Source organism: Mirounga leonina, unplaced genomic scaffold (assembly GCF_011800145.1).
Source record: "Mirounga leonina isolate KUSES-001 unplaced genomic scaffold, KU_Mleo_1.0 Mir_172, whole genome shotgun sequence".
Classification (NCBI taxonomy): domain Eukaryota; kingdom Metazoa; phylum Chordata; class Mammalia; order Carnivora; family Phocidae; genus Mirounga; species Mirounga leonina.
Window position 1 is genome coordinate 16,187,900 of NW_023270442.1, and position 12,891 is coordinate 16,200,790.

The window sequence follows — 12,891 nt, forward strand, 5'->3', positions numbered from 1 at the left end:
CCTGAGCCACCCAGGCGCCCCCCTTCAGGATTTATTAAAAGGAGTCCCTTTGTTCTCTGGTGAGGAAAGAGTTTTCAGTTTGTTCAACAAACAAATGTCACTCAAGAGTTCGTGGTTCTTGCAGCTCAGCTGCAGGAGCAGTTGGGTGACACGGCATTCATTTCTTTTTTCTTTTTGGGTGATAAAATATACATAAAATTTACCATTTTAACTGTTTACGAGTGTACCGTTCCGTGGCATTCAGTATGTTTACCTTGTTGTACAACCAGCACCACCATCCAAAACTGAGACCGTTCCCATTAAACACGGGCTGCCCTCCCCCCTCCCCCAGCCCCTGGTCCCTTCCGCCCGTTCACTTTCTGTGTCTGTCACTTTGACGACTCTGGGGGCCTCGTGTAAGTGGAGTCATACAGCATGTGTTCTTTTGCATCTGGCTTATTGCATTGAGTGTGGTGTCTTCGGGGTTCATCCATGTGGTAGCGTGCCTCAGGGTTTCCTTCCTTGTTAAGGCTGAGTAACAGTCCACTGTATGTATAGACCACATTTTATTGATCCATCCTTGACATTTGGCTTGACATTAGCACTGCAGTGAACATGGGTGTGCAAATACCTATTTGAGTCCTTGCTCTCAATTCTGCACATGTGCTCAGAAGTGGAATTGCTGGATCATACAGTGATTTGGTAAACAAGTCAAATATTTCATCTTTTTTTAACAATTTTATTTGTTTTTTTAAGTAAACTCTCCACCCGAGGTGGGGCTCGAACTTACGACCCCCTGATCAACAGTCATGTGCTCTGCCGACTGAGCCAGCCAGGCACCCCTAATCTTTTGAGGAGCCACCATCCTGTTTGCACCGCGATCGCACCATTTTACATTCCCACCAGCCATGCACAGCACTCAGTTTTGAAACCTCCTAGGCCAGGGCTCTTCTAAATAGAACACTTTCTTTTTGAAAAGCCGCGACAGCCATGGGCATCTGGCTTGATCTCGCTCTCCGAGAGGATACAGCAGAAGGCCTCCAGTTTCCTACTGAGAGGTGTTTTTCAGATCCTAAAAGTGGGCTGGCCACATGGGCCAAACACTTCCTCATGTCCAGGGATGCGTGAGTCGACAGCTGCCAGGTAGAGGAGCTCCTGAGTCAGTGGCTGACGGAAGAAAGCAACCATGGCTGAACCACCACCCTGAGCTCTGAATCTTTAGCAGCCAAAGTGGGGGAATGAATCATTGGATGACTTGTTCCCTTTTAAGTTGGCCCTGAAAACATGGACATGGTCCCCTCCTGGCCATGCATTAGCCCTCAGCAAACCTAAAGGAAAAGTTTTGGAGAATTTGGGGGAGCCAGAGTGGGAACCTTCGTGGTGGCCACTGTTTCCTTAACAGCACCAACAGTTGGCTTATGTTCCCCTTCAGGGACGTTTGCGAGATGCTACTTAATTAATACTGCTCACCCAGAAGCTGTTTGTTTTGCTTTGTTGTTTTTTTTTTAATTCATTTAGCCAACATATAGTACATCATTAGTTTCACATGTAGTGTTCAGTAATTCATCAGTTGCGTATAACACCCAGTGCTCATAACATCACGTGCCCTCCTTAATGCCCATCGCCCAGTTACCCCATCCCCCCACCCACTGCCCCTCCAGCAACCCTCAGCTTGTTTCCTAGAGTTGAGAGTCTCTCATGGTTTTTCTCCCTCTCTGATGACTTCCCATTCAGTTTTCCCTTCCCCTATGATCCTCTATGCTGTTTCTTATATTCCACACATGAGTGAAGCCACATGATAATTGTCTTTCTCTGATTGACTGATTTTGCTCAGCATAATACCCTCCAGTCCCATTCATGTCGATGTAAATGTTAGGTATTCATCCTTTCTGATGGCTGAGTAATATTCCATTGTATGTATATACCACATCTTCTTTATCCATTCATCTGTTGATGGACATCTTGGCTCCTTCCACAGTTTGGCTATTGTGGACATTGCCGCTATGAACATTGGGGTGCAGGTGCCCCTTCGGATCACTACATCTGTATCTTTGGGGTAAATACCCAGGAGTGCAATTGCTGGGTTGTAGGGTAGCTCTATTTTCAACTTTTTGAGGAACCTCCATACTGTTCTCCAGAGTGGCTGCACCAGCTTGCACTCCCACCAACAGTGTAGGAGGGTTCCCCTTTCTCCACATCCTCGCTAACATCTGTCATTTCCTGACTTGTTAATTTTAGCCATTCTGACAGGTGTGAGGTGGTATCTCATTGTAGTTTTGATTTGTATTTCTCTGATGCCAGGTGATGTGAAGCATTTTTTCATGTGTCTGTTGGCCATTTGTATGTCTTCTTTGGAGAAAGGTCTGTTCATGTCTTCTGCCCATTTCTTGACTGGATTATTTGTGTTTTTTGGGTGTTGAGTTTGATAAGTTCTTTATAGATCTTGGAGACTAGCCCTTTATCTGATATGTCATTTTACAAATGTCTTTTCCCATTCTGTCGGTTGTCTTTTAGTTTTCTTAACTGTTTCCTTTGCTGTGCGTCCCAGTAGTTCATTTTTGCTTTTGTTTCCCTTGCCTTTGGAGACCCGTCTAGCAAGAAGTTGCTGCAGCTGAGGTCGAAGAGGTTGTTGCCTGTGTTCTCTAGGATTTTGATGGATTCCTGTCTCACATTTAGGTCTTTCATCCATTTTGAGTTTATCTTTGTGTGTGGTGTAAGAAAATGGTCCAGTTTCATTTGTCTGCCTGTGGCTGTCCAATTTTCCCAGCACCATTTATTGAAGAGACTGTTTTTTTTTCCATTGGATATTCTTTCCTGCTTTGTCGAAGATTAGTTGACCACAGAGTTGAGGGTCCATTTCTGGGCTCTCAATTCTGTTCCATTGATCTATGTGTCTGTTTTTGTGCCAGTACCATACTGTCTTGATGATGACAGCTTTGTAATAGAGCTTGAAGTCTGACATTCTGATGTCCCCAGCTTTGGTTTTCTTTTTCAACATTCCTCTGGCTATTTGGGATCTTTTCTGGTTCCATACAAATTTTAGGATTATTTGTTCCAGCTCTGTGAAAAAAGTTGATGGTATTTTGATAGGGATTTCATTGAATGTATAGATTGTTCTGGGTAACATAGACATTTTAACATATCTCAATATCATAAAAGCCATCCATGAAAAGCCCACAGCGAATATCATTCTCAATGGGGAAAAACTGAGAGCATTTCCCCTAAGGTCAGGAACACGACAGGGATGTCCACTATCACCACTGTTGTTCAACATAGTACTAGAAGTCCTAGCCTCAGCAGTCAGACAACAAAAAGAAAAGGCATTCAAACTGGCAGTGAAGAAGTCAAACTCTTCGCAGATAACATCATACTTTATGTGGAAAACCCAAAAGGCTCCGCCTCCGAATTGCTAGAACTCATACAGGAATTCAGCAACGTGGCAGGATGTAAAATCAGTGCACAGAAATCAGATGCATTTCTGTACACTAACAATGAGACAGAAGAAAAAGAAATTAAGGGATCGATCCCATTTACAATTGCACAAAAAACCATAAGATACATAGGAATAAACCTAACCAAAGAGGTAAAGGATCTGTACTCTAAAAACTACAAAACACTTATGAAAGAAATTGAGGAAGACACAAAGAGATGGAAAAACAGTCCATGCTCACAGAAGGTGTTTTTAAATGGGGCTCGCAGCCTCATTTCCTGCTTGAAGTCTGTCACCCTAGGGGAGGAGGAGCTCTGTTAGGGGAATCCTTGGTTTCCAGAAGTGCTCTAAATCCACTGCATGCAAAGTATTTTCAACTGGTGATTCTAATCTTCAGTTTTAAGACTTGCAAAATGTTGGGCGCCTGGGTGGCGAAGCGTCTGCCTTCGGCTCAGGTCATGATCCCAGGGTCTTGGGATGGAGCCTTGGACTCCTTGCTCAGCAGGGAGCCTGCTTCTTCCTCTCCCTCTGCCTGCCGCTCCCCCTGCTTGTACACACTCTCTCTCTCTCACTATCTCTCTTGCTCTGTCAAATAAATAAATAGAATCTTCAAAAAAAAAAGGGACTTGCAAAATATTTGTTTAGAAATTTTCCTTAAATATCATTTAGGAAATATTTTATTTTCCCTTTTAATCCTAAATATTAATTACTATTTATCTTTTCCTCTGTCTTCTTAAAAGGAAATTTCATGTTCCCCAACTGCACCTCATCAATGCAGATTTCCTCCTTGGCTACAGTGTCTCTTGGGATTTTCATCATATTTTGGGTCTGCAGGGATCTTACCTCCAAACATAGAGCAGTTTGAGCTTTGCTTTTCTGATTCGATGTATTTCTCACCCTTCTTCATCAACATACCTAACTAGTGTCCTTGTTTGCTTTTGGGACAATAAAGGGCATTACCTGTAAATGACTGGGCTTCAGTGGATTGTCTTAGAATGCATCTTCTCTCCATCTCTCGAAGTCTTGTGCTTCATTTTTGGTTTATCGTGATAAGAGGTCATGTTTGCTGGCCGCCTCCTGGGTGGGAGACATTGCTTTACTCTTTGTAGGGGGTGTCTCATTTGATGCTTCCAACTTTGTGAGGTGCCGTGATCTCCATTTTTATAGATGAAACGATAGCCAGAAATTGCCCAACAAGCCAATGGTGGGACGGGGATGTCAGCCTCTCATCTTCAAGCTCACATGGTAAACCAGAATTATAATATTGTAGTCTGGTTTGTTTGCCTGGCCTCAGTGTGGAAGCACCTGTTAAGTGCCAGGCTCTATGGGAAGTGGGTTAGCACAGCCGCTGTGACCTAGGCACGATTTTAGCCCCATGATTAGTGATGAAAATGATACAGAAGGGTTGAATCTCCTAACTGCCCCCAAGGAGCAGGCTCGCAGGGTCTGTCTGGCCACATCCTGACTCTAGTTGAAGAACTTAGCTTGGCTCACGGTCTCTCCATGGCTGTGCTCTGCTCCTGAACTTGTGTGCTTTGATCTAGCTTGACAACCTGATGGGTGAAAAGAATAGTACTTTCTTGTAGTTTTAATTGCGTTTTTCTTACCAGGAACGACAAGCAGCTTCTCATTTTTCTAAGTACGGTCTATTTATATCTTTTGTTTTTGCTGAATTTTCAGATCCGACAGCTTCCTTTATCTTTCCACCTTTCCCTCAACAGCACTGAGTCCCTTTCTCAGACATGCCATGTTTGTGTGGATTAACACAGAAAGCAAACAGTGAATAATCTATTCCTCGTTTATTGGTCGCAGCTTCAGTGCTTGTTATGTTTCTTTTCCTATGTCTTTTTTCAAATAAGTCACATATTTAAATGAAAAAGAAATGAGCAAGCAGCCTCATTCATTTAGAATGGATGGTTGTGGTTCATTGTAATTGCATTTATGTGGGAAGAGGTTTATCAGTAAGGATAGAAAGGGTTATGCCATGGTAACAAACAATCCCTAATCTCCGTGAGTTTTACATGGTTGAGTTCTGCCTCACTGGGTCAGCACGTGGTTTCTGTTCTATAATTTCTGAGGGAGCCAGGCTGGGAGGGGCTTCAGCTCAACCCACATGTCCATGATCTTAGAGTCAAGAAAAGAGAATGCAACAAGCTTTGAGTTGGCTTTTAAAGCCTGGGGCCTGCATGACACGTATCACTCCACTCACCCCACTGGCCAGAGTCAGTTATTCTGCCACACCCAGGGTCAAAAGGGCAGAGAAATGGGATTCTGGACATGCACAGCCCAAGGAAGACAAACGCTGGTGAGTCCCAGGTGACCCACCATGCTGGGTGTGCCCCATCTTTTCTACCTCAAGCAGCAGGAGTCCTTGGAATACACTGAGCAATATGAGAGTGGGTATTAACTTAATAAACAGGTGCTTGGGGGCACCTGGGTGGCTCAGTCGGTGAAGCGTCTGACTTCGGCTCAGGTCATCATCTCAGGGTCCTGGGATCGAGTCCCGTGTCCAGCTCCACACCCAGCGGGGAGTCTGCTTCTCCCTCTGCCTCTCCCCTCCCCTGGCTCATACTCTCTCTGTCTCTCTCAAATAAATAAAATCTTAGGGAAAAAAAACACACAGGTGCTTGATCTTGACAAGAACAGTTGCTACAGGTGAAGACAGAGGCCCTCCCTCGTGCTCTTGAATCCCTGGAGAAAGCCCACGGCCACATTATTGATAAGCCAGCTGAGTCACAGACATGATTTTTTTTTTTTTAAGACTTTATTTATTTATTTGAGAGAGAGAGAATGAGAGAGGGCACATGAGAGAGGGGAGGGTCAGAGGGAGAAGCAGACCCCCTGACGAGCAGGGAGCCCGATGTGGGACTCGATCCAGGGACTCCAGGATCATGACCTGAGCCGAAGGCAGTCGCCCAATCAACTGAGCCACCCAAGCGCCCCAGACATGATTTTCTAAAAGCCGCGTCTTCAGGACTGGCCGGCACTGGATAGTCACTGAAGCCGGGGGAAGGGTTATATTGCTGTTCCACCTGCTTTTCTATGTGTTTGAAAATGTCCATAATAAAATGCAGTTTCCTGTGCATTTGGCACATTCATTTCCCCTCCGCCAAAGCTGTCTCACTTTGTTCTTATCCTGTTACAGCATGTGTTTCAGCTTACCTCAGGATTTGTTTTGACAGGAGCACATTGAAAAAAATTATTTGGGGGGCACCTGGGTGGCTCATTCGGTTAAGTGTCTGACTCTTGATTTCAGCTCAGGTCATGATCTCAGGGTCATGAGTTCAATCAAGCCCCATGTTGGGCTCCATGCTCCATAAGTAGGCATGGAGCCTACTTAAAAAAAAAAAAAATCCGATTATCCTATTGGATGCACAGGAAGTGGCTCCGTGCTCAGCATGGGGTCTGCTTGAGATTCTCTCTCCCTCTCTCTCTTTCAAATAAATAAATAAAATCGTTAAAAAAACTTATTTTGTTGGCTTTTCCTTTGTTTTAAAATATCAGATTTTTATATATAATGTTTTAAGGTATTTCTTGATGACCTCTAGTTATATGGGTGATTTTGTTTTTTTTTTCCGAGATGCGGGTTTATTGAATTTGAGAGTTCAATTAGACTACAGGCTTCCGATGAAAAATATTTTCCTTCCTTTTCCTTTACCTCCTGCATAACCTCAGTGTATATTTTAGGGGCAAGATTGTTTTCTTTGTTTATAAAAAGAAAGCTGTCATGGCCTTAAGACCATACGGTCCAGGGGCCAGCAGTTGGGAGACACAGATAGAATGCGGTTGGCATCACACACGTCTTGTGACATTCTTCCAGAACGCCTGCTTTGTTTTAGGCTCTGTGCAGAGTGCTGAAAACCACAGAGGAGAAGACAGCATACTCGGCCCTCAAGTTGCTCCCCACCTAAGTCAGCCCAGGAGCTGATAATCATTAGGACAGTTGTAAATCGGTGACAGATGTGCACATGTAGCCCAGGGCAGGAGTCACTAAACACGCAGGATGGGGTGCCCTGCCAGGGCGGGGACCATTCTGCCTCCAGGAAAGGGGACGCTAAGTCTCACGTGAGGAAAATTAGCCAGGTGCACAGGAAGGAGGTTGGGCAGAGGGGCAGGCGGGAACCACAAATGGATCTGTGTTGCTACAAAGTTTGAAGCGGAAGTATTAAGAGATGGATGGGGGAGGGGGAGGCAAAGCAGGCAGGAGTCATGCTATGGAGGCCTTTGAGTGGCTTTTTAAGAAGCGTGGACTTCACCCTGTAGGCTTTGAGCAAATATTTGTGGCTTGTTCCATAACTACAGACACTTTGTATTATAAGACTGAGTCATGAGGAGCCACCCAGCCACAGCACTCTGCCCGTGGTCACCCGAGGCTGTGCAGAACGGCAGTGATCCGCTCACACTCCTGACCGTGTTCCTCAGCTACCACAAATACCCAGGCTGCTTTAGCGCAGACAGGATCTGTGTCCAGCCGGCAGAGGCCTGGCCCAGGAATCCTGTTGCTGCACCCGAGCAGAGTGGGGCGTTTCTCCTGTGGGACGTGGGTCCTTCCCACCCAGCAGGATCACCAACTGCTGAAGATGCCAGGAGTCATGGGCTAGAGGTGTGCTCCCCCCGTTTCTTCTGGGGTGACCCCTCACTCAGAGCCACCTGCCTGCGAAGCTGAGCTAGGAGAATGATGGGGATAATTCAGACCTCTTCTTCCCGGGAAGATGCCAAGGGCTTCCCCAGCACACAGACAAGGGTCTTCTTAGGGATGAGGGTCGAGTCCGCCGCCCCCACCTCCAGCCCGATATAGTCTATGTTCTGCTTAGCCAAGGGTGTGGACTGGAGCCCTCACTGGTACCCGGGTTTCCATGTGTGACCGAGGAGTTGGTCTTATGGTGACAGGGTCTCTCTTGCTCTTGATTCTGATGCCTGCCTCATCTCCAGCATTGCTAGGGGCTTCGCTGATACCCATGTCCCTGGACCCTGGCTCATGGCCCCCCGGTGTTCCCCACGCAGGCCCTCTGTCTTCCTTTTGCATCTGCTCGTGTCTTCCTGGCCCTGAAAGATTTACTTTACATGGTAAATGTCGCTCCCTTCCTCCTCATGTTTTCACTCTTGTTTTCCAGGCCCTTCAGAGTAACCTGAGGTATTCCTTATTGCCGAGACGGCTCATTATCAGCAAGAGGTTAGCTCAGTGCTTGCATCCTGCTTTGCCCAGCGGTGTGCACCTAAAAGCCCTAGAAACCTATGAGATTATCTTCAAAATTGTGGGGACCAAATGGCTGGCCAAGGATTTGTTCCTATACAGGTATAGTAGCTTCCTACCATATCACATTCTTATTACCTGAATAATCCGCATTTCGGTTCATAAGATGAGAAAATGACAAAATGGGGAGTGGTGACCAGCAATTCATCGTAAAGATGCCAGCAGGAGATAACCAGTGCTTACGTCGGGAACGCACCCTCCCAGGCCTTTTTTTAAGTGTGTTCGAAGTCTGACTGTGACGGACCTCCTGTCTAGGTGCCTGCTCTTTGCCGGACGGTACGTTGGGACCGTCCCGTGATGAGCAAGCGTCTACAGCCCCAGTGTAAACGGCTGGCTGGCTGCTTTTGAAAACTCCCTGTGGCTGGGTGATTGTTGCAAACTTCTGATTCGGTGTCTCATTTGTCCCTCCTCTCCCCTTCTTCTTTTCCAAAGCTGTGGCTTGTTTCCTCTTCTGGCAAACGCGGCCATGTCGGTGAGGCCCGTGCTGCTCGGCCTGTATGAGAAGTACTTTCTCCCACTGCAGAAGCTGCTCCTGCCCAGTCTCCAGGCCTTCATTGTGGGCCTGCTGCCCGGCCTGGAGGAGGGCTCTGAGATCTACGACAGGTGGGTCTCATCCTCACGGACGTGCTGACGGTTCTGTAGCTTGTGTGTGATGCTGCCGCTTTGGGAGAAGCGGGGAGGGAGGTGCAGGGGTCTGCACGGCAGGGAAAGATGCAGAAGTCGGGGTGATGCTTGACATTGCTGTGCAGGTCTCTGCTTGACCAAATACTGCAGGAATTGCCTGCAGTCACAGGTGAGAGTCAGAAAGTGAGAAGGTTTCCCAGAGTCCCATGGTCAGTGAGTGGCAGAGCTGGGATCCTAAGCCACATAGGTCAGATTCCGAAGCCTGCTTTCCTCCCGTTACACTAGGCTGCTTCTCGGTCGAAGCAGAGCCATGCTTCATTGATGGCTGGGGCACGCAAAGGCGATGCTAAGCAGAATGGCTTGACAAATTTCAGCAGCACTTTGGGGAAATTTGTAAAGCCCATATGCATAAAAGTTCATGCAGGGGTTCTTTTTGGTCATGCTTAGGAGCAGAAGAAAGCATAAATCCATCCAGACTATTGGGTATACACAGTATCCTGTTTCCCTGGGGAATCATTACATTAAGAGTTCACTCCTGTCATATTAACCATTCTGAGTGATCGCTGTGATTAACCTCTGTTAATAGGACCTGCTTTAAGAGCCCATGTGCAGCCTGACTGGGAGGTTTAGAAACCTCTGTGCTTGCAAAAGTTTCCATTTGATTACACCACACACTGCTCACATTTCCCCCACACCAGAGGCCCCAGCCACACCGCCTTTGTCACGTTGGCTGTGACTGGGGGTGGAATGTGGGGGGCTGGGGTGGAATCAAGGAATCAATTCAAGGTCTGTTTGGAGTGCTCCCCTAAACTCAGAGAAACCAAATAATTAGAATGGTTTGAGGGATTGTGGCCAGTGACCAAGGGTACATTTAAGTCATGAGCATCTGTAGTAGAATTTGACAAACCTAACCAAAAATTTGCACTTCAAACATTTCAAACTTTCACATAGAACAGGTGGTGGCTTCCCACTTCCCAGTGAAGAGTCCACCTTTGCAGTGGGTCAGGTCGGTAGGATCTACTTCCTTAGGAGGCAGAGTCTGTGTCGGGACTATTTTAAGCCTGGGGCCATATGCAAGATTGGTAGGTGTGTGGAGGGAATGAGCAGAAGGTCATTTAAAAGTCAGCGAGAGGACCCTTCCCAGATCTATCCCAGGCTCTTTCTAGAAGTTCTGGCCCATTCATGTTTCCCAAACAGATCCGTGTATCACAGTGTATATAAATGTTTTTTCCATCATCTGACAGATGAACACATCAGTTCCCAAAATGTATTGCAGTTTTGTTTTTTTTTTATTTGTAAGAATGAATCACACCAGAAGAGTGTAAATAGTTGGGGTGTTTTTGTGCGTTCTCTTAGTTGATCAATGAGGGTTCATTTGAACATCTGCTAAAGTTGCTTAACATGGATTTTTTTGGTGTGATTTCTTGACATCGAACCAAGAGCTGAGTAGAGCTGCATGAATCACTGAGTAGATGGAGCCATGAGAGAAAACCAGGCCCAGGGTCTGCAGCACCCCAAAGCCATTCGTTATCAGCTCTCTGAGGTGGATGCTGGTCGAGGGTTCTAGAATCTCTGAGTGGGTGTGTGTGGGCACAGTAATTGGGATGACTGCACCAGAGTCTTGGGTCTCTGTATCCATGTTAGTTTGAGAGAAGTCGGCAACTCTTTCTTCCCCTAAGTGCTCAGGAGCCGAGGCAGACACCCACAGCAAACACTGTGCAGGAACAAGAAAGGGAGGGGTGGGGGCTGAAGGGGAGGGTCCTGATGTCCCCGTTGGCAGCAAATGCAGAGGGCTGAGTTAGGCTGGGGCCTCTGCAGGCCGGGTGACTCACGAATTCCCTGGAGGCGCAGACTGTTCCTGGCTTGTGCTTGTCCGTGGAACTCTGGCCAGTGTTAGGACTAACGCTTCACCCTGGCTTTCTAATCCTTGTGTGCCTGCGAATTACTCCTGGCCAGATTTTCTTCTTTCAAGTGCCCATGAAGTAGCTTCACAGCTGCGTTTTGCTGCACCGAGAAAGCAGGAGTAGTGTGGACAAAGTACCAGACTCCTCTTCTGAGGATTTGGGGGAAAGGTGACTATTTGCAGAGGTCTGTAAGCAAGCAGAAATGTGAGTCCGCGGTTCTCAGCTGGGCTGATCTGTATCCCCCAGGGAAGTTTGGCATCATTCTTCTGGCTGTTACCACAGGGTAGAGAGGGTGCTACTGGCGTCTAGCGCTCAACGTCCTGCAGCGACATGATTGTCCCCACGACGAAGGCTTATCTGGCCCAAAGTCCATCGTGTCAGGGTTAAGAGAGCCCCATTTAAATAGTAGTTGAAACATATGTATATATTTTTAAGATTATTTATTTTAGAGAGAGAGCGTGCAAGCGAGCAGGGGGAGGGACAAAGGGAGAGGGAGAGAGAGAATCTCAAGCAGACTCCCTGCTGAGCATGGAGCCCAACTTGGGGCTCAGTCTCGTGACATGAGATCATGAGCTGAGCTAAAATCAAGAGTTGGACGCTTAACTGACTGAGCCACCCAGGCGCCTGGAAACACATTTATTGACCTCTCTTTTGGTTGATTCCAGGCACCACGGTGAGCTCTGCTGGTTCTAGGATTTTTTTTACCCCTCTGGACATGGACCTGACCTGTGGTGGTGCAGGACGCTGTTGTCACTGTTGTGCTCCTTCAGATGCTCGTGCCCCAAGCTCTTTTGCTCTTGTGACAGCCTGGCTTTCCAGGACCATCCACTAGGCAAGGGGCTACATGGCCAAAGTTGGGAAAGGCTTGGGGTTCATGGCAAGCGGTCTGTGTCACTTGCTGTCCATCGAATAGAGGAGAGCGTGTGGGTGTCGTGCGAGTGAGCTGGTGTTCGTAGGAGGCATGAGCGCACCAGCCAGCGTGAGGCAGGAGGGATGGAAGTAGGAAGGGTTTGGAGGTTGCTGGTTGATTCTGAATAGAAAAGATTGCAAGTCCTGGGCTCTCAAATGTGTGTGCTAATTTTGGAATTTCACATCTGAGATGATGGGAGTGATTCTTATTTAGTAGAGAGTTACCTGCCTCTTAACCTAGTTATCTTGTTCTTCACTGTGCGCTCCATAGCCAAGGCTTGTCATAATTGCCCTTTTGTGAACCATGGCATCGTTTAAGTTTTTAATATCTATTAATTTTTTTAGGATAAAATGAGACTTAAGCTGCCTTTCTTTAATAAAGAAAACTAGCTGGCGCACTCTGAATATTGAAGACGGGATAGCTGAGGCGGCATTACCCAGATTTCTTGTCTGTGGACCAGCTCGTGGCCAGCGTTCCGTGCAACTGACTTTGGGAATACACTGTTCTGAGCAAAGGGGAACGTGATATCAGTGTGTACATTGCAGTGTTTGCGACGGGTTTTATCTAAGCGTCAGTCTTCCCCTGAGAGGGATCCTAGGGAAAGGGGAGCACTCCCAGGGGCTTTCTCAATTAATCTCCTACTGTAGGAATCTGCCTAGCTTGGGGACATCCTGTCTGCCCAGGGGACAGTGACCCATCCGCCCCACCTGCTGCACCATGCTTCTGCCTCAAATTGCGGCCTTTGCTGCGGTATTTTCAGAGCGGGGCAAGATAAGCTGTATTTGTTTGC

General features: G+C 47.0%; 1 protein-coding gene across 4 annotated transcripts in view; it reads left to right on the forward strand.

Moving 5' to 3' along the window:
* Positions 1 to 12,891, forward strand: part of DOP1B (DOP1 leucine zipper like protein B) — a 103,517-nt gene that overhangs the window by 25,804 nt on the left and 64,822 nt on the right. For all 4 annotated transcript variants that reach the window (XM_035017663.1, XM_035017665.1, XM_035017666.1 and 1 more), the window contains exons 3-4: positions 8,524 to 8,705; positions 9,096 to 9,266. In XM_035017663.1, coding sequence (XP_034873554.1) covers positions 8,524 to 8,705; positions 9,096 to 9,266 — 353 coding nt within the window. The remainder of the gene's footprint in view (positions 1 to 8,523; positions 8,706 to 9,095; positions 9,267 to 12,891) is intronic.